At 34.1% G+C, this 26655-nt stretch overlaps 3 protein-coding genes across 16 annotated transcripts in view; 1 reads left to right on the top strand and 2 right to left on the bottom strand.

Moving 5' to 3' along the window:
• On the bottom strand, positions 1-8782 carry LOC138934227 (breast cancer anti-estrogen resistance protein 3 homolog). 4 transcript variants are annotated; one of them, XM_070297739.1, is made up of 8 exons: positions 8541-8782; positions 6196-6399; positions 5199-5421; positions 3824-3935; positions 2692-2931; positions 1325-2477; positions 853-1155; positions 1-743 (listed from the first exon to the last, which is right to left on the bottom strand). In XM_070297739.1, exons 3-8 carry the CDS (start codon positions 5390-5392, stop codon positions 412-414), a joined length of 2334 nt encoding a protein of 777 aa, XP_070153840.1. In that variant the 5' UTR covers positions 5393-5421; positions 6196-6399; positions 8541-8782; the 3' UTR covers positions 1-411. The 4 variants fall into 4 exon arrangements, with proteins under 4 accessions (XP_070153840.1, XP_070153838.1, XP_070153837.1 ...); XM_070297737.1 differs by lacking the exon at positions 8541-8782 and adding an exon at positions 7777-8000; XM_070297736.1 differs by lacking the exon at positions 6196-6399.
• LOC138934231 (uncharacterized) overlaps positions 8320-26655 on the top strand; it is a 21682-nt gene continuing 3346 nt past the window's right edge. The window contains exons 1-3 of one of the 3 annotated variants that reach the window (XM_070297747.1): positions 8320-8949; positions 25866-26224; positions 26435-26652. In XM_070297747.1, the coding sequence (XP_070153848.1) occupies positions 25909-26224; positions 26435-26652 (534 nt within the window). In that variant the 5' untranslated portion in view covers positions 8320-8949; positions 25866-25908. Of the gene's footprint in view, positions 8950-20349; positions 20670-25865; positions 26225-26434; positions 26653-26655 lie in introns of those variants that run through there. The other 2 variants (XM_070297748.1, XM_070297746.1) reach the window with 2 other exon arrangements.
• The window catches only part of LOC138934232 (uncharacterized), a 60988-nt gene continuing 45722 nt past the window's right edge, over positions 11390-26655 (bottom strand). For 4 of the 9 annotated variants that reach the window (XM_070297754.1, XM_070297753.1, XM_070297756.1 and 1 more), the window contains exons 3-5: positions 15523-15789; positions 14609-14869; positions 11390-14191 (exon numbers count right to left, since the gene is read on the bottom strand). In XM_070297754.1, coding sequence (XP_070153855.1) covers positions 14072-14191; positions 14609-14869; positions 15523-15732 — 591 coding nt within the window. In that variant the 5' untranslated portion in view covers positions 15733-15789 and the 3' untranslated portion in view covers positions 11390-14071. Of the gene's footprint in view, positions 14192-14608; positions 14870-15522; positions 15790-16397; positions 16493-18078; positions 18194-18239; positions 18618-26655 lie in introns of those variants that run through there. The other 5 variants (XM_070297749.1, XM_070297750.1, XM_070297751.1 and 2 more) reach the window with 5 other exon arrangements.

A 26655-nucleotide genomic window follows, 5' to 3' on the forward strand; every position in this document is an offset into this window, starting at 1 on the left:
TTTAATTCGTATATTGTTTGTACACAAATATTAACAATATTTATTAACATAACATTATTGAAATCTAGTGTTAATTAAATTTAAGTACAGTTGACAGTAGATAGATAAGTAGACTTCAACTTGATCGCTTCTTTGGATACTCTCACTGTTGTTTGCTTGAAATAAGCATTGTATTAGATAAGATCGTATTGCATAAGATCGTCTGATATTTTTGGGATTCGGAACTACAACAGTATGGTTTATATATAGTAATACATTGGATATTCTAATTTTTACGGTATCAAACTCGTAATTATATAAAAAATTATAAAAAGAAATTTTTCAACGCGATGGTTTAAATAATTTTAGAAAAAGAAACAATGTTCGCGCGGAGATTCTTTTTTTTTTATTCTTGATGTTTGTAGTTGTCTTTTAAGCAGTCACTTCGCTAGCTGCACATTTATCGTACATTGCATCAAGGACTTGGATAAATTTAAGATGACGTTCTTCAGGGGCAACAGTTGCACCGCGGCTGCCCCACAAAAACTTAATATGAAATTCGGTACGAAAGGCGTCTGATAGTAATTCGTCGCTTCTGCAACCTTCCAAGGCGATTTCTGCATTTCTGCGAAAAAGTGGCAGACTCTCGGCTAGTTTACGAGCTGCTTCGAGATGCGACCAGACAATCGACAGACCGCAATCGGGCGCCGAATTTTCCCACGATGAAAGAATTGCTGCCGCGAGTCCGGAAGGGGCCACGGTGCCTGTGAACAGCAAAAATAATACTAACATTGAAAGAGAGAAGAAAAAAAGTGATAGGATAGAAATAATACTTCAATATTTTTAGTAAAAATAATTATTTTTGATAAATACCTAAAACATCTTCAGGACTGCGTTCTCCGAGTAACGCAATTGGTAGCAAATGTGGCAATGTCGTATTAGGCGCCTGCGGATTGGTACATTCGTTCATAGCCCGCAAAGTAGGCCTTAGTTTTGCTTCAAAACTAAAAGCTTCATCTGTATGTTTTTGTCTTAGTAAATGCCATGTATTAGCCAGTCTCTGAATTTGCGGTAAGCACAGGCCGAGCATTACGCCACAGAAACCGTACAGATTGCCGAGCGCGGTTTTAGTGTCGATCGCTACTTTGATCCATTTGCTAATGGTAGCCGCCCTTTCTGCAATATTAACAATTATTATTCCTTAAAGTTTAATACAAGAGAGATTAACTGTTGTTTTTCATAATTTACTTAGTATAAACATTAAGTTTCTCTCTTTTTCTTATTTCTATAATCAGAAATGTTATGTCAAAAGTAAATAGAATAATTAGCACGTTACAAGACTTACCTATAGCCGTGGCCCCAGCTAGCACAGTAACTGCCACCAGTAGTTTCAAACATTCCGATCTCTCAATCAAATCCATTCTAGCTTGTCTACCATGAGGAAGAGTTGCTAGCTCGATACCGCTCAATCCAGTTCTATTTCCGGATCCTGGTTCAAGCGCCACTTCGAGATCAATTTTCGTGAGATGGGAAGCGAGTACTCTTGGTGCCGAGTCTAACAACATTCCTGAGACTCCCCTCAAGGCTATCGGATCCAGAGGTCTGTGTTCGCCAGCTGGTAAGAGGAGCGTGGTAAAGCCCTCGATATCGAGCATTGTGATAATTTCTAGAGACGGCGCGGCTACCACCAACTGTTCCTCTGCAGATAATTCGTACTCGCTGCCATTGTTATCATTAATGCCATTGTTACTGTTATAATGGCTGCGTATTACTACACCCTTAATTGGCACTGAGGAGGAAGGATTGCTAGCCCCACCGGAGTTGTTGGTCTCAAACTCGCTATCTCCCGATCCGTTTCCGCTGTCGCTGCCAGAAGCCTGATAGCTTTGATGATGATGATGGTGGTAGTGGTGATGATGATGATGATGATGATGTTGATGACTTGGCACATAGGGCACTCTGGGAGGCTTGGGTGGCGCCGTACCCAGAGTATTTTGCAGATTTAGACTCGATAATTGTTGCTGTTGTTGCTGCAGTGCTGGATCAGAGATTACTCGAATAATCTTCTGCCGGCCCAAAGATAGAGAACACGAGGGCGGCTGGCTTTGAATCGGCGGTATTCGTGGTAAAGTACTAGACTGGATAGGTAACTGTGGACCTGTTTGTTGATTATCCTCTAGGACGACATGTTGATCGGAACCATGATGTTGAGCGGTCAGAGAATGGCTGCGTTGCTGTTTCTTGGGTAAACGAGGTGGCGAACCAGTGGACAAAGAGGACGAAGAAGAATTAGAGCAATGCTGATTGTTTGTGGTTCCCGCAATGCACGTCAATGGAACCGATCTGGGCTTTGGATTAATGATGCGAGCGCCACTGGCTTGGCTGATTGGCCGGCCACTGCCGACGTAGAAAGTTATTAAATCGGCAACTGTATCGAAGGCCTCATCTTCAAACTGATATTGCGCCCTCTCATAAACCGTGTCGGGCTGAATTACAACCTATCGAGGAAAGCTATATTTAAACATTTATAAGACAATGTGATCTCTTAAAGTATTTTAAGCGAATTTGTTCATTCTGTTGATAAATAACTACAAACGTTGTTCATAAGATAATTAACTGCAAGCTAATAATCTTAAGGCGCTTTTGTTTCATCGAATTGAGTTAATATAATCGCAATTAATCCTATTAATTAATAATCGCAACCTTATTTACCTTATTAATAACAAAATGAAGTGGTTGGCTTTTCCAGCGCACGGTCAGAACGTAGTTGCCGGGTTGAGAGGCGCAATCGCGCACCAAAAAGTCCCCGTCATTCGGTACTTCTATCTCCGCACCTTTTCGACCGCCACGTAACGTACTGCCATGGTACCAAGCGTGCGATCGTAAATCTCGCGGATCGAGTAGCCGCAATTCTCTTTCTAAGAGCTTGCGAGTGGATTCCTCAGGTGCTTCCTGCGATCAAACAAAAGAAAATTTATATTTCTTATTGGACATTTTCTGTTTTCAGCAGTTTATTTGAAGCCTTTGAATTTTTTAAACGCTTCAAAATATTTATAGCGCCAATTAGATCGCACTCTTGTATTAATTAAATTAAAATACGCACTCGCTAGCATATACTCGGAAAAAGGTCAAACTTGAACTTTTTTTACTTTATATAAATATATGAGTCATTATTATCTTGAATTCAATGAATTAATATCATGTCGATATCTTCTTATATTCTTAATTAATTACTCGGAATGACAGAAGAGACGGTGATAGTATAATATATCGCGCGAGCGTTCTGCGTAAGACAATTGTAGCAATCAAGACAGGAAGAAGACGGGACTTTGCAGTCTAGCGATGATTGGCTTAACAAAAAGAGCCTTCAGTTCTTCGTCACATGGTCGTAGTTTGTTCTCGCGTCATCGACATATCGCATTAACAAGCTTGGTTATTGCACAACCTATCATTACTCGAGTGTATCGTTTCCTTTGTATTGCGTTAAAAGGCTAGTGTTGTCACTTTAATTGAGATTTATGATTATACGTTTGCACAAATACATATAAGATTTTATTATAAAAAATTTTTTAAAAACATTTATAGGTAAAAAGTATGGCATTCTATGCCATATAATATGTAGAGTTAATTAAATTAATTAAATTACATATAACTAATTTTTACAAAAATCATGATACACTGTATCAAGATTGATCTCGATATAAATAAATAAATTAATTTAATTAATCCAACTCTTTTTTAAATAAATTTTTGGATTCTCAATTAATTCTATACATTTTCTTTCAAACAACCATCAAAATTTATAATGGAAAACAAAATTGTCTGTGTACAATCGAGTACTCACCATCGGCAGAGACAAATTGTTGTTGCTCTCAAGTGCCTTCGTCGATGACGATTCACTTTGGGAGGGACATATGTAGCGATCCTCCTTCGCGTCGCTGTCGTCCTCCGGTGTCCTGCGATCAGAATGAAACCTTTAACCCGTCACATTTCACGACTGTTGTTTTCGACGCAATTCTCTCTCGTGAATTGCGATGTCTTCTAAAAGGAGAACTCTCTATGCGGCTCTTCGAATGGGCAGATAGAATTTGTCTGTATTCTCGATTCTCAGAGCACGCGCACGCACCCCACTGACCAGCGCAAGCTTACAAACTCGGGCCGCAGGTCCGTATTTTCGCAAGGTATCACAAGAGTATCACCGGATATTAATAAGATTATATGAAAAACGCGCGATGAAGAAAGAGACAGGACACAAGGAGAAATTAATTGCATGAAAATATTTTCTTCTTTGCCCACATATCTGTATCTGATAAACTCAAAAATTTGACAGAACTTGTATTCTATGTGGTACACCAAGATCAAATTTCCGTATTAAAATAATTACAAAGTCAATGAATCATTCATCATTCACGCGACAATAACTATTACCATTTCTACGCATTTTTAAACCCTTGATTATACGTCACTGCGAGTTATCGCCCTCGTTGTTTTCACCCGCTCTGCTTCTACTTGTTCCTTTTCCCGTCTGTCAAAGCGAGCAGTTTTGACAGATGACTAATATCGAAATAGATCCGCATCGAGATTAGATGCTTCTCATGTTGTTTCGCATCTAAAAATGCAAAGCAGTTAGTAAAAAATGTAGCGTTATCTTTTAATGCTTTCGAATGGGTTATTCCGTCAATATGGGGGTTATTGATCTCGGATAAGAGCTCTGTAAAGGGGGAGGAGGGGTGTGCGGCCAAGATGCGCTTGCGTCATCCGAAAACGTTCGATAAGCAGCATCGAGGTGCATTTTCGGTCAATATATTGTACTTCCATATTGTAAAGAAAATAATTTCAAAGTATGATCTTTTTATGCAGTTTTATTTATTTCAAATTTTTATTATCATCATAATTAAAGTCTGTCCATAATTTCTCTCTCTCTCTCTCTCTCTCTGCAATAATTCCATGTTGTGAAAAGAGAGAAAGAGAGAAAAACTATAATGTAAATTTGCATATATTATATTGCAATCTAGCAATATAATAAATATAGGTAAGATATGTGTGAAATTCTCGCATTTGTTGACGACTATCGTATACCGAGGTAAATACGTCTTGTATCTTAAAGACAAAGATCTAAGAAAACCGGTTCGGGGGAACCTTCAGTTCCATTATAATCTCGTACCGGTATTTCGATACCTTCGCGACTAATTCATAAGTTTTATAATTTTGAGACATACCTTGAATTACTCCTAGAGAAATTGTTAGGTGACGGCAATGTCACAATTAAACTTGGCTCCTTCTGAATGATCGTTTCCGGTTGTAGATGTATCGTGTGCCTTTTTTGCCGAAGATCTTTACACGAGTCCAATGAAGCAAGACCGTTTCGTTTGCGTCGTCGGCCGCTGGTGCCTAGGGTCTGCAGTGCATTCATAGATGGGAATCGAAAGCTCCATGCTATGCCTAAAAAAAGCACAGAAAAATTTACATGCGAAGCTTACCGCATCTTCTTTTTTAATCAAATTATAATAAATTAATATATGAATGCAAAAATTGATTATTAATAATAAAAGACTTTTAATTTGATATTAATGACAATGATAATTACGCGCTTGATAGTAATTAGTGTAATCTTAAATAAAAACAATTTTTACGCAATTCAGAACGAGGTGCATATTTTATTGCGTAATATATTTTCTCGTTGAATCTCTTTCACTTATTTAATAATATTATTACATTACTGGTTAAGATTTTCATTTTGAGATTCGTAATGGTCTGATCTCCACACAATTATTATGCAACTTTAAAACTTACACGAGATATTTTCACGCATATCGCTATAAAATTAGCTTAATACAACACGCATAATAAATACGTGAATCTCAACCTACACTCACGCATGTTTGCGCCGTTTCTTAATTTTACTATAATTCTATTCCCACAGCTGTTACATTGTACAATTTTGCACGACAATAAGCAATAATTAGCATAATTGTTATAACTTTATTGACGTCATTTGGGAGAGAAAGATAGAAAGAGCAAATCACATATAATATTTAGCATTTTGAATTTTTAAATTAGTATTAAAAGAGCAACACACTCAGAGCTCAACCAAATTGCTACTTGCAATGTATTAAAGGTGTTTCACATTTTCGTGATTATGCGCGCATGCATAAACGGTTTGGATCAAACTTGGTTTCAATCTACCATGGACATGGAGCTATGGAACCCCCTTACCTTTCGATAACTTGTTCGCGTTTGAAAAAGCGAGGTAGTGGAATGCAGGTGAGTAGGATCGTTTGTTTCTTTCACTTTCTCATACGTATATTATCCGCTTTGCTGTCTCTTTTTCTCGCATTTACATTTACTGCGTATTACATTTGTCCGCTCATTTCTTTCCTCTAATCAATCGCTTCCTCTGTCCACAAGTGAACATAATACCTAGTGACAGTGATAACGTTGTTCTTTGTTGAATATATATATATATATTTTTTTTTTGCAATATTTAGAAAAATGCTATTAATTAAAAAATAAAAAGGCAATTATAGCACAATTTTTCTGTTGCAAAACTTGAAATTTGTAAAATTTAATTATGAAAATAATGGCAAAATAATCATGATTTTAAAGCTAAATAATTTTTGATCCTATTTTTTATGACACGCTAAAATACTTGAAATGTCTATCGCATTTAATATATACATAACACACAGAGTGATATAAATTAGAAAGATAAAAATTGATTAAAAAATGAAATATATTCTTTGTTTTCGTATCTTTAAGCTATATTCTTCATTGGTTTTTATAATAATTTTAGTACGCCAACGATATAATATAATCGTAAATTTCATGTTGGTTTAACGTTGATTCGTATATACATACAATATTATATGAATGTATTCATTCGTTGACATACAGGGTGTCCCATTTTAAAGGACCCACTCAAATATCTCAAAAACCAAGCCCGAAAGAGAAAAATGTTTCAAACAAAAGTTGTGTGGTTTCGAGGGGGCCATAAGATGGTGACAATGATTTGACCTTGGAAAATCATTTGAAGGTCATGTGAAGGCTTTAAAATCTTAAATGGAAACCCCCATTTTTTATTTAGTATTCTTGTACCTGACATCGAGAGCTTTCCAAAACACTATAATAAAGTATTTTTTCATTAAGTACTTTTTGAGTTATTTTATATTTTAATCTGACATATTTTGATATAAAAAATTAAATATCTCGTAAAATATTTAGTTTTTGATAATCTTACCGTAATACTTCTATGTACAGAATAATGAGACAAATCAATTAGTATAAAAAAAAAAAAAAATTGTTTTTAAGAAAATTATTTACAATGTATTTTTTTAAACAATTATTTTTTTTTTGGCACTAATTAATTTGTCTTATTATTCTGTACATAGAAGTATTACGGTAAAAATATCGAAAACTGAATATTTTACGAAATATTTTATTTTTTATATCAAAATTTGTCAGATTAAAATATAAAATAACTCAAAAAGTACTTAATAAAAAAAGACTTTATTATAGTGTTTTGGAAAGCTCTCGATGTCAGCTACAAGAATACTTAATAAACAATGGGGGTTTCCATTTAAGATTTTAAAGTTGACCTTCGCATGACCTTCAAATGATTTTCCAAGGTCAAATCATTGTCACCATCTTATGGCCCCCTCGAAGCCACACAACTTTTGTTTGAAACATTTTTCGTTTTAACGTAGTGTTTCTGAGATATTTGAGTGGGTCCTTTAAAATGGGACACCCTGTATATTACTTGAGTTACGTATGCATCGTTGCGTATTGGATATTACTTACGTAACGTTTATACAATTTACGTTATGTTTTATTAACGCCGCTGTCTCGGTTTCCCCCGTCTATCGTATACGTACGATAATACAATCGTACGCGGATGGAGAGATGAGGTGGGGATGCGTTGATTAGACAGAATATACACGTGTCTTCGTATAATCCGATCCACGCGCATGCATGAGCGATAAATGCGACATGCGCGACATTATACAATTTACGTTATGATATATACGAACGCCGTTCTCTCGGTTTCCCCCGGTCTATTGTATATACGATATACGATCGTACGAATGGAGAGATGAGATAGGGATGCGAAGATTAAACAGAATGCACACGTGTCTTCATACAATCCGATCCGCACGCATACGTCATCAGCGATAAATGCGACGTGCGCGACATCGCCAGTCGCCTTTCCCTCGTCAATGACACACCATCGGAAACTTCACTACATATAAACTCACTAGACTCACCAGACTAACGCGCAATTGCAATTTTTCATTTATCAATATCATGACGAATGCTTGGATGTTGAAAAAAAATTCAAACAATTATTTATTTATTTTTTTTTTTCATCTATCTTGTTACAAATACGCATACCTCGTTCAATCAAAACTTTCTACACGGGATGTCGGTAGACGCACCGCCCTATCGGTATTTCCTATCGAGGGATAAAAGATCGCGATGGACTCGAGACAATCTATGCACGTGGAAAAGCAATGCGAAAAGAAACGTGGTTATTATATGTAACGTGTAGGAAAATGAGCACTGACTCTGGCTTCTCCGCGATTTCAGTTTGCTGGCGGTCTTGCCCATTTTCCCGCCAGGCGCATGCCACAGCGATTTTCCGATCGCGTTGCAAGAATTTCCCGAAATAAATTCACTCGAAGGTGCACCGAAGCAAACGCAACGGCAACAGCTCGGACGCACTGACGCGGCACGACTGCAGCAACGCGGTGCGACGCGGTCTGACCGCAGCATAATACGATACCGAACAAACTGAGAACTGACGTGAGTGTGAGTGAGCGAGCGCAAACGTGCATCATAGAAGAAGGGATCGGACCGACCGACCGAGCGATACGCAAGTGGCGCTTGCGGTGTGAGGAAGGGGGAAGGTTGCAAGGTGTGGAACAGCTGACAGAATGAGGGAGAAAAGGAAAAGAAATGAGATGGGATATAAATGTGAGTTTTGAAAGAGTGAGAAATTATATACAATATACAGGGTGTCCGATAAAGATTGTTCCAACGCTCGTAAGCGGGTAGAGCACAGTAAACTGAACCGAAGAGTCCCGTAACATTTTTTTTTACATAACGCTTAACGAGGATATTATTATTGAGTAAAGTCTGGTCGATCAGCGCCGATCTTTAGCCGCACGCATATCGGTGAGCCGCCCGCCTGATAGTGTGCGCCGCCGTAGTGACGGTGCGCTCACGCACACCACCAGTCGCGCGGCTAAAGATCGACGCTGATTGGCAGATTTTACTCAATAATAACTGCTTTATTAAGCGTTATGGAAAAAAAAAATGATTACAGGATTTTTTATGTTCAATTTACTGTGCCCTACTGTGCTCACGAGCGTTGGCACGATCTTTACCGGACACCCTGTATACGTATACATAACGGAAATGGAAAATTTGAGAATAATTTAATTTATTAGACTTTAAGTTTAAACAGAAAAGTATCGTATATACCGGTTAGGCCTTGTTTATTAGTGCTATTAGAATTTGTCAGAATACATCGAATTTTACAGTCAATTCTCAATATATTCTCTCTCTCTCTCTCTCTTTCTCTCTTTTTCTCTTTATATATGTATATATATATATTTTTTTTAATATTTTATATATATATATATATATATATATATTTTATATTTTAAAGACTTCTGTCATATGTATTACTCACTTTCTCTATACATCATATACATACACAGAATAAATACTTTTTGCGTACACATGATCTAGATTTTACACAATGTTATTTTATCTATGATTTCAAACGACCGATTTAATGCAAGAACAGTTCCAAGTCGCGACATATTTCTTAAGTACTTATATTAATAGATATACTTGCTAAACAAATTACGCCCAATTATGAACAAATTGATCGACCGATAGTTGTGTATGTATGTGTGTGTGTGTTTTCGTGTGACCCCTATTCTTCCTTCTCCCATTCTCTTCTTATTCTCTCAAATTCATTCGATTCAATAATCTATTAGAAAATATAACTAATTGACAGTTTTATCGTAATATACAATGTCGATCGTTATTGACATTCCTTTTTGCAGACTTTAATATAGTGTGCGCTCTGATTTATTGTAATTTTCGAACTTAGTGCGAATGTAAAGTTATGGTCCAATACGCAAAAGAGATGCGCATTCTTTCAATTACATTGATTTACAATATTAAATATTTAAATATACGGCGATTACACAAATATTTGTATCAGAGAGACAGATTCACTATATATAATATTATACTTCGAAATATATATTTAAAGACGGACAAAGTATATATACTGAGAATGACATATATAAAAGTATAAATGACAATTGACTGACTCTGAGACTTAAATATTTCCTGCTGGAAATTAAGTATTGTGTATGTGGAGAAAAATGATATCCACGCAATTAAATCTTTCCTATTCCGTAGAGAAGACGAACTTTCCGAATCGGTTACATTAATTTATAGATGAAATCTGAAGAATGCTTTATTTACAATATACCCCATACATCATTCTTTGTGCTTCCAATAATTATCATACAATAATGCTGGTCGTTTTTTCACTTTTCCGATTTTATATACGTTATTGTGGGTGGCCCATTTTAATCCATCCAGTCGAATATCTCAAAAACCAAGCCCGAAAGAGAAAAATGTTTCGGACAAAAGTTGTTTGGTTTCGAGGGGGCCATAAGATGGTGACAATTATTTGACCTTGGAAAATCATTTGAAGGTCATGTGAAGGTCAACTTTAAAATCTTAAGTGGAAATCCCCATTTTTTATTTAGTATTCTTGTAGCTGACGTCGAGAGCTTTCCGCAACACTATAATAAAGTATTTTTTCATTAAGTACTTTTTGAGTTATTTTATATTTTAATCTGACATATTTTGATATAAAAATAAAATATTTCGTAAAATATTCAGTTTTCGATAATTTTACCGTAATACTTCTATGTACAGAATAATAAGACAAATTAATTAGTGCTAAAAAAAAACAAATAATTGTTTAAAAAAATACATCGTAAATAATTTTCTTAGAAACAATTTTTTTTTTATACTAATTGATTTGTCTCATTATTCTGTACATAGAAGTATTACGGTAAGATTATCAAAAACTAAATATTTTACGAGATATTTAATTTTTTATATCAAAATATGTCAGATTAAAATATAAAATAACTCAAAAAGTACTTAATAAAAAAATACTTTATTATAGTGTTTTGGAAAGCTCTCGATGTCAGCTACAAGAATACTAAATAAAAAATGGAGGTTTCCATTTAAGATTTTAAAGTTGACCTTCACATGACCTTCAAATGATTTTCCAAGGTCAAATCATTGTCACCATCTTATGGCCCCCTCGAGACCAAACAACTTTTGTCCGAAACATTTTTCTCTTTCGGGCTTGGTTTTTGAGATATTCGACTAGATGGATTAAAATGGGCCACCCAGTATATTACAAATATATGATCACGCGACACACATTTTATTTGCAGAATGGTAAAAAATAATTTGTAATCGAGTAATATTCCCAGATCGTAAGAACAATTAATAATTTGTTTATGCAATTGAAAACTATTTTATATGGCATGGATAACTTTGTTGGATAATAAGGCTAATCGGAAGCATCGAAGTTAAGCAGTGACTTTGTCCTTTCCTCACATTCTAATCGATTCATTAAAATTTTCTTGCGTTCTAGAGATATATTTTTTATTTATTATCTTTTAGCTTGTCTCTCTATATACATATATCTATACTCGGTATACATACGCATGCATGCACGCACGCACGCATTTACAAGAAAGAGAAAAAAAGTAAGAGAAGTTAGAAAGAGTAAATAAACACAATTTGTGTACAACACATTTTTAATAAAGGGACTAGTAATGCGTAAAATATTTCGTTGTTTTAACATTATTTTAAAACACAATAAACTGTCGTGAGAAAAAAGAAACCTCGCATGCGTATTTACATAGTTATACATTGAATATTTACGTGGATTTTACATCAAATATATCTGAGGCTTAAAAAAATTGTAATTAATTAAAATATAAGTATAAGGGTTTACATGCTATATGAAATAACGTATGGTAATATTATGCATTCAAACTGCGTAATTGCAACTACACCGGTATAAATGTTTCCCTTTTGCTGTAAAATACAAATGAATGATTTTTATAAAAACAAATATAGGCAGGTACATTGTATTATATTTTGTTGTAATTTTTTCTTCGATTACTGTCTTACTACTTTGCCCATCATGAATTTATATTACAATAACATTGTGGCCTCATTCGTGGGCTTGATCTAGTATACTTTCATGTGTTTCATGAGTTTCGATTTTCTCGAACATTCTTCACAGAAATAACTACTACTTTTAGAATCGTTAGTTATTTAACTATTCTCTCCTGGGTAGAAGATAAGAAATTTTTAATGCTTTTTAACACTCGTTTCTTTAAAAAGAGCCTTATAGAGAATTAGATTCTTTTCTCTGCGCGTGTACTGTAACAAAGCAATATAAAAAACGCTCTGCAACAATATCCTCTTTGATAATAAATTTTTCTCTTCACATAGCATAGTACAGCCGAATGCATTAACGACGTGCGTTTATAATTATGAAAAATTTCTCTGTCATATGTCTTTAAAAGAAGATCTTTTGGCAATTATATAGTTTAACTACTCGCAAAAAAAATGAGAAGAATCGGAAATTCGCCTATAATGAAATATATTTATAAATACTTTATACTGAAATGCATCCGACTGTATATATATGCCTTAAAATCCTGATATGTACGATAATATACGTACTATCAAAACTTTCTTTAATAAAAGTATATATATACATACAAAGCTTAAAAAGTAGGCTAAGAGTGTCCAACTCTGGACAAATAACTCTATGTTGGGGATTACGGCATCGAGAAATAGACCGACTATTATAAATTGCATGTTTCGACTTTCGATGTGGGTATACTTAATGCCATATAAAGTAATTTGTAGAGCTATTAACATAGCTTTTGTTGCAAATGTGTGATGCTCAATATAACAAAAATACAAATAAATTCTTGAAAAAAAAAAAAAATTATAATATATATATATATATATTTCAACCATACAATCCGGCTTAAAGCAATTTCAATGTAAGATAATCTTGATAACGAAAATTTTGATTTTATATATGTACTTGTGTATGTGTGTGTGTGTGTGTGTGATGCCATTCTACCTAATATCCCAATAGATTGGTCAATAATAAAGCTGGCGTATTACGTGCATGTGCAGATCATTTGAAATTACATTTTTCATATTATTGTACAAATTCTTTTATATAGCACGTCATATAATATGTTAAAACATATGCCAATCATAGAGCATATATTTGTTAAATAAAATAATTTTTTATTTTTTTCGAGCTCGTTTAAGTTGTATATATTTCCTTGTATCTTCAAACCCAAGAGAAAAATATTCAAATATTATAGAAATTTATATGAGAATATATATTTTGCAAAATTATAAGATATATATCATCGTCAGACTTTCAAATAATGACAGTTCAAAACGCAATAATTTTGAAGTGATGGATCAAGTTGTCGTATTCATTCTTTCATATCCGTCATAGCTCTATTGTAAAATTCCAATTGAAATGAGCTATATAATGATGCTATAATAATCAACGTACTCTCTCTACAATTAGTCTTTACGAGCCAGTCACAATAAGAATAAATAACTCGCGTTGAGAATGTCAACATGCTTGTCAGAAATGTCGAAAATAATTTTGCGAATGGCCTATGCCGTCTAATATTTCGCAATGTGTGTAATACAATCATAGATAGTTACACACACAGATTTATATCGAATGCTAAGAAAATAAGAGCGGCGAAACGCACCAGAATGTCTTTCCCTGTCTTTGCGCAGCATTAGATATTTTATACATAATAAAATATATAAATGCATTACACATATTTGTGTGACATATGAGGCTCTCGTCGATACTTCCTTGTCGTTTTTTTTAGCGCCGATTGCCATTTTGTGCGTGTTATAATCAGGTAGATGTCCGCTGGCCCGTTGAGAGATAAACGGAACCGGAAGAAATGGCGGTTTACAGAAGAGCGCAGGCAGTGCCGTGCATCACCTCGGAGATGAACATCGGGGTACCGGCGCTGAGGCCGCCATCACCCTTATCTTCACCCTTCTCATAGTCGCAGTCAAAGTAATGGCTCTGAGACAGAATGTATCTTATGATGACACAATGTACACGTTTGAAATTTTAAATAGAAAATCACAAATAATCGATAATATCGCGTCGATAAAAGAGATAAGTTGCGCGAATTAATTTCAGTTCGATTTTTTATCACATTTGTCAATCAAGAATATCAGAAATGGCAAGAAGAGCCAAGCGCGGTATTAAGGGCGCATCAATTTATTATAAAAAGATTACACTAGCATATCTAATTCGCTGACGTTTCGGCCCTTCTTTGATGCGCCCTTAATACCGCGCTTGGCTCTTCTTGCCATTTTCGATATTCTCGATTTATTCGTTAAGAGCCTTATTTTTATATTTAAAATTTTCAATGTTTATATATTTTCCGCTAATCTATCTTAAATTGTAAAACAGAAATATCTCGCAAACATATACCTGACAATCTAGACATCTACAATGATCACTCATTTTGCAAGTTATGCCCCACTGTTTGGCCATTGCTTTGTAGAATTCTTTGCTCGATTTGTGAAGTATCTTGGGTGTTTTGGCTGCTTTTTTGTCTCCACCTCCAGGACCGCCATTGTCATCGTCATCCCCATCACCGTCCTCAGCGTTCTCCATGCTCTTTTCTTTACTAAGAGCCCGTTTCTTCTCGTCTTGCTCCTTTGTCTCTCGTAATGACGATTCCATTCGTGTCTAAATTATAATATATTCGTGACTGAGAAAAGAATTGAGACATATTTCCAAAAAGCTCCTTTAACATGATATAGTAAAAGGAAAAAATATCAATCATAGTAAGAGTTGAACAATATCGATCTTTGAGTTGCTGAAATTTCATCGAAATTTCCGTTAATAAGATATTATGGAGTGATATTGTGCGTCTACCATATAATACTTTAATTGCGCGAAATTTTTAGCAGTAGTATAGCAATCGCAACAATAGTAATATTATACAATATGCGACGAGACCATTTGTCATAATGCGATGTGTGAATAACGAATGGCGCGAATTATCAATCGCACGTATCTGTACAGATATTTATATATGCATCGCATATTAATCCGTGTATCGCACTTTCTATCAATGAATTGTCGTGGATCAGTGACCTAAAGGCATGAAGCGCATATTGTGTCCTTCGATGTTTGCTTCTTATATAAAATTCATCGTATTTCTACGTGCAATTCATGAAATTAAATACGGTCTGTACAACATTCGACAGTAAAAAAAAAATACCAACCAAATGTTATTTTTATATTTTTAAAAATAAATTAAAGAAATTATTTTTATATTGTTTAACAATTTAAACTGGACTAAGATAAATTTTTTATTTGAAATATAGCGCACTTGCCTCTTCAAGGACGTGCTCATACGAAGGCGGGGGCGAGTTAGGTATCATCTGTTCTTTTCTAATCGACAAACAATTCTTGTCCGTTTCCGCTTCAGGTGCATCTATAAATCCGTTTGTACCTGATGGCAATGATTGATTAATTTGTTGTTGCTGTTCTTCAAATTCTACACTATTGCTGCGACTATTGTCGGAATTCCGCGACTTCAGCATCTTTGAGAAACGAATCTTAAAAGGCGCCAGTTTGACAAATTTCTTCGTCCTTGTGGTCTGTAGAAAGAGTAAAGATAATATTTTTATTTCCTAAACAATCGCTCAAAGAGAATTTTTACTTTGACCAAAAATGATTTTACAAATATATGTATGTAAATTTTTTTTGTTATGTGTGTGTGTGTGTGTAATAAAAAAGAAAAAAAATTTAAACAAAAATATCGACAAAATGAGATCAATATATAAATACAAAATCATATGAAAGACATATATAAAAGAGTAAAGAACTAAAAATGATACAAACCAAGGACGCAAGATAAAAATGCAATAGAAAATTTATCAGCTTTAGATTGATAATAATTTAAAATAGAGATAGCGAAATTTGTGTTTCTAATCAAACTCTTTTATCTATCTTCTGATAATCTGATAGTTTTCATTTTTATCACATCTTCGCGTTCGGTGTCTTCTGTGTCTGTGTCAATTTGGCAATTAAATTAAGTAAATTAAAGAAAGTACTCTTTAAGTATTACTATTTACTAAAATTTATACGCATCAAAAAATTTGTTAAAAGTAGATGCTTAGTAAAATGATACGGAAAGATTGAGGATATTGATCTATACGACAAGATATGCAACTGCACCGAATGCATCTGCTGTTGACCTACTGACCGAGTTTGCAGATATCAACGGTGGACGCCACTCGACTTGGCGCATTTGCGACCGACTTTTAGACGCGAAGCGAAGCTTATCCCGCCCTTAAGTCCCTGCCGAGAAAAAGTTCGAATGAAATCGAGGGCGAACCCAAAAAATTTGATTCTGATACGTTATGCCGCTCAATCTTATTATTATATATTTCGATTTGATACGGCGCGCGAAAAGATAATATTTATTTTTATTAATAATTATGTGCTTACAATAAAATGTAAGAGGAATAAAATATATTTGCTATATTATTATTAATGATATTTTTTTTACACACACACATACACACACATACACACATATACATATAATATTATAACTATATTATTTTATTAAAGTAAAAATATATAATAATATATGTGTTTATACGCATATTTAATCTATATTTTAATAACTTAATTAAATTCGCTAAAAGACAAATAATTAAAAAAATATATAATTGCCGAAGATTATTAATAATTAATTAATTAAATTTCGTTATTGAGAAGATTTTGAATTAAATATTGCGTGCTCTCGGGGCAGACAAAAGAGATTAAAGTTTTAATCTTTTTGTACTGACTGATATTAAAGTTTTAATCTCATGATGTCGAAATAGAATCAAGAGATATATCGATGAGTTTCAATAAAGACAAATCATCTCGATCGTTTTTCATCTTTTTTTCTCATAATTAATTTTATGCTACAATCAAACATTCTGCAGTTTCCTATCCACTTAATGACAGAAAGCAATGAGAAGAAATATAAAAAAAAAAAATAAATATTTTAATCTTTGAGCTATTTTTTAAATTTTTATTAAAGAAAACCAGAGAAAAAAATATCTTTACTGTTTAATTTTTAGCGCATATTGTATCCTGACTGATTTTTTAACGCATAAGAGCACATGTATAAATCTAAACTCTCTCATAAAAGTTAAAAAATTTTAGAATAAAAATGCTTCAAATATAAAAAAAAAAAAAAAAAAAATTCATATTATGCGCGCGCGAACTCACATACACACACACACACCACAGTTGATCAGAAAATCTGCCGTTGAATAAAAGTAGATTTAATCTTACTAGTAATTAACTAATTTTAATTGTATAATTATTCGATATAATTTTGCTCCGATTGATATATTAAACTATCGATTCAAATTACATCTTTACATTCGTATAGTTGACAAAATCAGAATACATAAATGGTTTCCTAAGATATATTTGTAAGTGTGAATCAGTCATATTTGAAGTCAGACATCGTGTCACAGAAAGTTGTAAACGGCACTATTTATGAAAATTGCATCACTCAAACATATGTATCGGCAACATAAATGGTTTATTTTTTTTGTGCTGATAAGATGATATATTTAACGTTTACTTTTTACTTGATAGGTAGGATCTGCTTCTTGTCGTATACCTTCAACGATTCTTTTCAATTGGCGTACATTTTATGTTACTTAAAATAATGAAATTTGAAGATTTTAAATTTTCATTATGTCGTCATTTTTTATTTTTTATTTTTTAAATGCGACGTTATCACTTTCGATGCGACATCTCGTGGGATATCACCGGCAAAGAGATACGAGCGAAAAAAACAATATATATATATATTTGAAAGATGGAAGCATACGGTTATGCAAATATAAAGGTGCGAATGCAGAATGATAACGTACAATTGGTGAGAGAACAGTTGTATGTCCTTATCGGACAAGCACTTCGTGTCGAAATATTCCACTCTCTACCATCGTTTTATTGATCGCCGATGTAGATACGCGTTTCGAAAGATATTGACGCAACATTATATACACACAAGTATAGGAAAACATGTACGTACACAGCATGCAACGGGCACGCAGGTACTTGTACCTTGTCGGATAACACTGTTTCCATTCGGATATTTTCCGGCAGCGTTTTCTTTCACGAATTTTCGTATCCGCGAATATTGAAGCGAGATTATCGCCGTTGTTTGTTGTACTCACGTGACGTTTTTGTTCGCGCGAATGGCTGCAATCCCTGAACAACACACGGCACACAAATGTCCGGATGTGTCAAGACTCGGGGTTGTTACGGGTTTGTCAAGCCGCGACAGCCATGTTGTCGAGGGTGTAGCGCCCCTAACCGGTATGCTTCGAAGTACGGTTCTCTCTTTCCACCTCGATCCACCCCTCCCCACAGAAGGGATGGCTAGAGGAAATATATTCTACTATTGTTAGTCTGAATGAAATTTTCGACGAATTTCGAAAAGCCATTAACCGCTCAAAAGACAATACGTACAATAAACGTGTCTAGTAATATTAAATAATAATCAAATAAAAGCAAGTTGCCTTTTAAAATTTCAATTTTTTCTATTGTTATAGTTCTTACGGTCATTTCAGAGATAATGCTTTCTTAGCAAAAAATATTAAGAAATATCATTTCGTTTATTATATTTTTGTAATTTTTTTTACATTAAGGCAGGCTTAAAAGGGAGTGTAACATCATCTTTGTAACGCCAAGTTTTAAGTCGCAATTTTATTGGAGTAGAATCTATTTGTGTTGGTTGAAAAATTTTATCCTCTTTCTCCCCTTTTCCCTCTTGTTTTCTTTATTTACGAAATTTAGTTTACCAGAGAAAGGCTATTATTTTTAATATCAACAAAATTAATTGAATAATTTATTCGACTGCATTTCAAAATGGCCATCTTGTATCTATTTCTCCATTGAAATTATTATAAAAACAGTCGTTTTATCGCAATCGAGGGATACTTCTTATAAAATTCTCTTCCTCATCCTTAACTAGAACAATGAAGGGGTAAAGCTCTCGCCTCGAGTGTGTAACTATATATAGGAGAAAGATGCGCGTCGTGGGCGCAGAACTTTTTCCTTCGTCTTTGCGCGAATATGATAAAATATTACTTGTAGGGAAGAGACGGATAAGAAAATCATTAGCCGCGATTTATTTTCACCCCGCTGTCGCCGACATCCCTCATTTTCATCATTCTTTTATCAGTCATCCCATTGATACAATACATTATTAAAACCTCTCGCAAGATTTAGCCTTTCATCAGACTTGAGACTTGTCAAGTGGACTCCGTGATCTGTTATTCTGAGACCCTATATATTTCTCCGTCCAGGATTGCGGAGGATCGTTGAGAAGATCCGGGATATTTTAATTAAAAATTTACTACCGCGCTTGGATGTAAATACATTCCGCCGTGGTAATGGCAGCGATAAAGACGTGAGATTGTTTCGCCAATGAGCAATAACTGTGCAAACAACAGATTAACTGTGTCATTTGTCTGACATTTGCGACGTTTAAATATCTTAGAATCGATTATTCTAGGATTATCTAATGTCGATTCCGAGCTATTGTTTCGTTACGTAACATATCAATTCCGAAAAAGATAACAGATCATTTTAAAGACACAGACAGAATCGTCGTGATTAAAATAACACGCTAGCTAAAAATGCGCCTTTTCAATCGTAAATAATTTCATGATAGTCTTCTTAAAGAATATAATTTTCCTCGTTTATTTTCTTTTTTCTCTTTTAATGTATAGTCCGTTGAAAATTTAATATTCTTAATTATTTTCTCAATCATGTTAATTATTAAATATATACTTTAGAAATCAAGATAAAATATAACAATGTTATAATGACTATATCTTTTGTCATCGTCTCATCACTTATTCATTCATCTCGCTATACATATAATACCGAGAGCAAATCGATTAGATTTAATGTTTTTAAACTATTGATTTAAAAAACTGAAATACACAAAATTCTCTTGCGAGAGTTCGCAAACGAATTGTGAAGCGCGCGCCACCGCCAGTAAATCGATGCCAGGGAGACGGACGCGATCCTCGCCCCCTGTTCCGCCACCACCACCGTTGCTACCATCCGCTGCTGCCACCCCCGCCGTCTTCTCTCTTCGGTAATTTAATCTCTGACTCAGTTCAGCTGAGTTCAGTTGCGCCACTTGGCCGTGTGGTTTACGTGTCGTCATAAGCTTGCAAAACGCTTTCTCGCGTGCACGATTTCGAGATATCATTTATTCTTTCTCTCTCTCAAATCTCGGTTCAATTATCCGTTTCTTTTTTCTCCTTTCGCTTTCTCTTTTTCATTCATTCTCTCCGCGTCTGTCTGCTTCTATTTATCTTTATTGCTTGCTTCGCTATTCTCGCTCGAGAAATATGTGAGGTGCATATATTAGTTAAGGAAAAACCTTGCAAAGTGCAGCGAACCTTCGATGTTTCTTCTCGCAATAATCTACGTTCGTCACAAGGTAAATATGATAACTTCGTATCACAAATACATGATGATACATGACGGCGCAGGAAGATATTTGATATGCGGATTTTTAAATCATTGGGAATTTAATAAATGGTTAAATTTTCTGTGAGAATAAATATTTCAAAAAATATATATACACATATATATATATAATAGATTCATCCTAGTAATATTAAAGACTGATGCAAGTCCGCACTTCATTCACGAACGCGAACATTCTTCGCCGAACACGCGGTTACATTCTTCTAGGCAATATACATATACATTCCGTATGCGTTATGTTTCTCAATATCTTTATTAGAGTCCGATTTTTTTTAGGATTCAAAATTATATGAAAACATGAAAATTTTTAAGAGCCTACAAAACTTGGATAAATATTTAAAGCATTTTTATCATTACATTTTTACCGCGCTTTACATCAAAGTTTATTCCAAGAGAAAATTTAGAATAGGTTTTTATAAAAAAAAAAAAAAAATAGTGAATATTTTTCTCTTGAACATGACGAAACAAAAAATAAAACCTTTCAGAAAACTTTTTTTTAAAGAAAGTGTCATTTATTTTATGCGAATGCGTATCAGTTTATTCGTATTGAATAAAAATATCAGTGGCTAATACAGTCGATCGCTTGTTTGCGGATAAAACGAATTAATCGTATTTAAGAAAAATGTACAAATAATAAATGGATATGAGAGAGTAAAAAGATTCTTGTGGCGAAATATAAAGGGTTTATTGAAGTACATTATCGATGATCTATATTACATTATATTCGATATTATATTATGCGCAAAACTTTCCTCTGCGTGTCGTTATTTCCAAGTGTAATATTTTGAGCTGCTGAATAATTACTGATATAACGAATATAATTAAAGATGTAATTAAAATGTAAAATTAAACTTACCGATATACGGCATTAATCATCTCTCCCGTATGCAAGATTATAAAATTTAAAAACCTGATAAAAGAAATATATTCCTCTTGGAAAAATCGACGAAAAGATCTTATAATTAATCGCCAGCATAATGTCGATATCTCAATAGCAATTACGATTATACAATGTATTATATATATATATATATTTTTTTTTTATATTTGTTGTATTCATCATCAATAATGAGGCAATGAGGCACCTGTCAAAAAGTGCACCACGTTTCGCAAGATGCTTTTATAAAAACATGCGATTCTGTCAAAAGCGGAAAAAGAAATACTCGAATCGATTTAACCCCGAATGTGAATCGCAAAAAGCAATCTCGTAATTAATCATGCTGATTCCTCGCGCAATGGAATATAGCTAAAGGAAGCGACAGTTTTTTTTTTTTTTTTCATTTTATTCGTTTCGTTCGAGTAGTTATATGTCCATAGCGATCTTTCATTACAAGTCCTGTGAAATTTGACACCGAGATCCAGCAAATACACTCGGAAAAGAAAAAAAGAATATCAGTCGTAAATTTCAATCTCGTCCGGGATTCTACAACGCGACCCTTCGAACTACCGCCGTTGTTCGCGATGGAATGCATCGAGATGCTTTTTCTTTTCTTCATCCCCATCTTCATAACGGTCATGCAAATTAATTCCTCATGAAAGATTTCACGAGCTAGGAATTATATATGACGTTTCCCAGGCTCGATTTAAAATATATCTCTTTTATATAGAAGAATTTTATTCTACATTTTTATTCGTTCTCAATTCGTTTTTAAAGATAGAAAAAATTTTTTTCCTCCATTTTGGCACACACACTACTTACTAACTAATCATGAGTTTATATAGTTTTGAGAAAAATTCCTTTGTTACATCTATCGGTGTCTTTATATTTCACTCATCTGTGCATTGTGTAAAATTTCGCAAATCATTATAAAGCAATTTGATGGAATGACAAAGGAGAAAACTATGCGGAAAACAATTGAAGGAATGTATGAAGAAAGAAAGCTGCGTAAAATTTATTCCACTTTTCTTTTTCTCCGTACTATTCCCACACACACACATATACACATTATTCGCTCTATTTTAAAGGGCTGTAAAGGGGTTTAAGGGCTCTTACCAAAGTGTCGGCTAAAGTTTTGCAAGAGATAGGCTCGATTTAAACGTCGGCTGCTAGACGTGTAAATGGAGACACGCGATATATCTTCGTCCGACACAAAACGGATATATCAAACCAACGTAGCGAAACGTATATATACTTTTTCGAGAAAGTTTTCTGCGAGTATTTCGATCAATGAAAAAATCGGACATATTTAGTAACGATAAGAGTGATCGATTTATTATACTTAGTTAAAAGTAAATAAAAAAAAAAATTCACCGCAAGAATCTGCGTAACATTCTATCACACAAGTACTAAGAATTGATACGATTGAAAAATCCATTCCATACAAATTATCTCGTTTATCTCGTTATCCGTCGACTATAATATCGATGTTGTCACGGAAATTTTGACCATGTTGTCGATCACGAAGCTAACCATTTCCGATCAATTTTGATTTGTCTTTATCCCCTGTCCGCTCATGGCAGACTATTACTACTCGCCGCTGTTATTTTATTACAGATGCGATAAAAAAGCTTAATAAAAATGGAAATGAAATTATTAAACTGACAAAAGTTCTTTTCTCACGGATATTTACTTCCAGTAAAATTATAATCGCCATCGATTTTTGCGACAATATGTTGCTAAATTATTAAAAATATCATTTCTTGAAACAGCACTAAGACGAGAGCCACATATATTCCGTTATCGATATAGCTAGTAGTTATTATCACAATAGCGCTAATCTGGTTTTTTTCACTATTGTCTATATCACTTGCAGGCGTTGCATTTGGTGAATTTGTTGTCGTTATTGGCGATATGGAAATGACAGACAAAAAAACTGTACAATAAATCTACTTCTTAGATCAATAATTCATACGTACATTTTTGTCAGTAGCTCGTTCCTTTGAATAATTAAGATTTGTCTTTTCACTGATAACACGATATTGATAGCCTGCTCTCATACAGAAGATATGATGAAATAATGTTTTGGACAAATGAAAGAAGATTATGTCATCTCTATCAATCGTAATTAATTGCGAATGAGTTCAATCAAGTTTCTAAATGTCTTCTTTGCTATTGAAAATTATTGAATTGCGTAGAAGGATTTGATAATAAAATATAAAATAGTGTACGCGCGTCAGCGTATTCATCCAAATGTATTCAAGTCCTTACATATGTATGTGTCAAAAATTTAATAATCGAAATAATTTATCAACTTGTTATCTATAAAATATTTATCTATACGCTCGATGAAAAGCTTAATGGCGACATTTGTCTGAGAAGCTGTTTATTGTAACAATATAAACACGGATCAGCCGTTAAATTATAACATTTATAATTAATTCGTAAACGGACTATCCTGGATTTATTTATCAGTGAAGAGAGAGCTCAGTGACCTACGATGGTGACCTGGTTTTCAAGCTTCTGGTATATTCCTCCTACACGACCTTCTCCCACCCATCAGCATCCAGTTCGCTAGTAGTAGACCCAATTTCTGGTTTCCAACTACTTGCCCTTCTCTATTTCTGGAGCCTATCCTCCTCTGTTGCTCCATTTTCACCGCAACATTCTATCGTCGTTGTTGTTGTTGTCGTCGTCCTCATCGTCGTCGTTGTTATCGTTCCTATCGTTTCCACCGGGAACCGATAGCTTTAATTTTACGATGTTACTTATTTCGAAGATTTTTCTTACTCGTGCCAGGCAATTCTATGTTCTCGAATCACTATGTAGTGAAGCTTAGATAAATTAAAAAACTGCACTTTTAAAAGGTTTCATATGAATACTCATCGCAAATTGTTATCTAAGAAAGAATCACGATAAAAACATTACAAGCGTACGAATAGCAATATATCTATATACATACACACACACATATATATATATATATATATAAGTTAGATAAATTAAAAAAAAAAAGTTAGATAAATCATATATATATATGATTTATCTAACTTTTATATAAGATAAAAAAAAATTATTTTACATATTAATAATCAAGACTGAAAACGTAACGTAAAAAAAAAAAGAGATAAAATTGCGCTCATTTTTTTATAATTACGCGGTCCTTGTTTTTTGGCAAATCCTATCTTGATCTTTCATAAATAACGAGTTTTTCGTTCATGATTTTCATTCATTGGATATCGGTACAATGTCCGGAATTGGAGGTGTCGTCAACCGTAATCCCTAAGATCGCAAATTAAAGCTCCGGGACGACAAGCCTGATAATCCTTAAACAGAAACTGATCCTGGAATGTGCCCGATTCTTGAGCAAAGGATCGATATTCATACACGCACGGGATACGCTCGCGAAATTTTATTTACGCCATTTACATTTTTCATTTTTCTCGCATTATCCTTTTCTTCTTCCTTTTTTTTTGTCTCACGATTAGTACAAATGCGATATCCCCAATAAATAGTAACTTTGTTTCCATTATTGTTTCCAGTATTTCTCCTCAATCTTAATTTAATTCTTGTTTTTCTGATAAATCTCCAAGAAGAAAAATGGATGTATATATATTGTATAACTTGGTTTTTTTTTAAATTCTTGCTTTTATGAATTTTTAAATAAATTATAATAATATTTGCAATAATAAGTGCGTTAAATAATATTTGGGATTTATATCTCATATTTTTAAATTAATATCACGATTGGAAATTTGAAAATTATGAGTAGGTATTGCAAATTAGAAAATATGATTTTCTAATCTGTAATTACTTACGCGATTTTTATAGTACAGAGTGCATAGAAACTCAGGATAAAAATAAGCGAGTGTGAAACTTGGAATACAATTTCGCTCATGGTGAGGCGTAGCAGTTTCGAATTAACTTTACCGAGGAGGATGGCATTCTAGCAGTACTTAACTTTGATGAGTTTCGAGGGCTCCGTTGCCGTTTTCGCTGAGCGAATTAAGGCTCGTTAAATATCGACTTCGTTGATCGATTATGGGTAATCTGGGTCAAATCAGAAGATAGTAAATCCCAAAAGGATTAATGTGTGAAATCATACTTTACAAGATACTCTTAGTTTTAATATTTTAGTAAATATTTTATTTTAATACTTTTTTCTACGAGACATTACGTCTGCTTCCTGATTTTAATAAAATTATGTAAAACATTTTTTCAAAGAACCAATGACAAAATGTAATGTACCTAATTATTTTTGATTCATAGGATCTTTATTAATCCATCGGAAAGACAAATTCTTTAAGGCAGGATGCCTAACGAGAACTTGCCGGTGTGTGCCTGCGGTATTGTCGTGGACCTGCCAAAGTCGCGAAGCAGCTCGATCGTTTTCGAAAAACTGTCTATCCTTCTGCCCAAATCAAAGGGCCATAAACAAGAGGGTAAGGGCTCGCGGAAGCAACAAAATGACAGGCGAGAACAAAAGACATCGAGCGAAACCGGAAGCGGCAGTTCGGCAACAGAATCCGCAAAACCTACAATGAGGAGCAACAAGCATAAGAAGCGATTCGATCATTCGCGAAGGACTAGAAGCGCTGATAACGCTGAATCGCATTACACTTATATCGGTCAGTTAATTTATATTATGCACAAGCTACGTTAAAAAAAAAAAGCATCCGAAAAAATTTTAATGTTTTTTTAAAGTAATTAATTAAAAATATAAAATATACAATATATATGTGTGTGTGTGTGTGTGTGTGTGTACATGTTTACATAAAATGAAAATTAATCAAAGGATAAAAAGAAAAAAACTGTATGCTTTCGATAATGTTTTATAGATTCAGGCTCGAGTATCGTCAGTGATGAAAATCGAGAAAATACCGCCATACCCGAAGTATTATACGCCAGCGTATCAAACACAGCGAATGCGAATGCCGAAGAAATCAGGACTAGTCGGTCGAATATCCAGAGCAGATCGCAAGCTTTGTATACCGCTATTCCATCAATGACATCACCACCACCGACATATGATGCCGCGATTGCAAAAGCGTGGCAGGTG

This window comes from Polyergus mexicanus, unplaced genomic scaffold (assembly GCF_030449975.1).
Source record: "Polyergus mexicanus isolate NDT 795.1 unplaced genomic scaffold, iyPolMexi1.0 SCAF_6, whole genome shotgun sequence".
Taxonomy (NCBI): domain Eukaryota; kingdom Metazoa; phylum Arthropoda; class Insecta; order Hymenoptera; family Formicidae; genus Polyergus; species Polyergus mexicanus.

Coding starts and splice junctions, on each gene's coding strand:
- LOC138934227 (XM_070297736.1), bottom strand. CDS start 8,748: ATGCTGCGGTCAGACCGCGTCGCACCGCGTTGCTGCAGTCGTGCCGCG. Junction 5,422..8,540: donor GAAATCGCGGAGAAGCCAGA/GTCAGTGCTCAT, acceptor TGCTTTTTTTAG/GCATAGCATGGAGCTTTCGA. Junction 3,936..5,198: donor TTCTCTAGGAGTAATTCAAG/GTATGTCTCAAA, acceptor TTCTGATCGCAG/GACACCGGAGGACGACAGCG.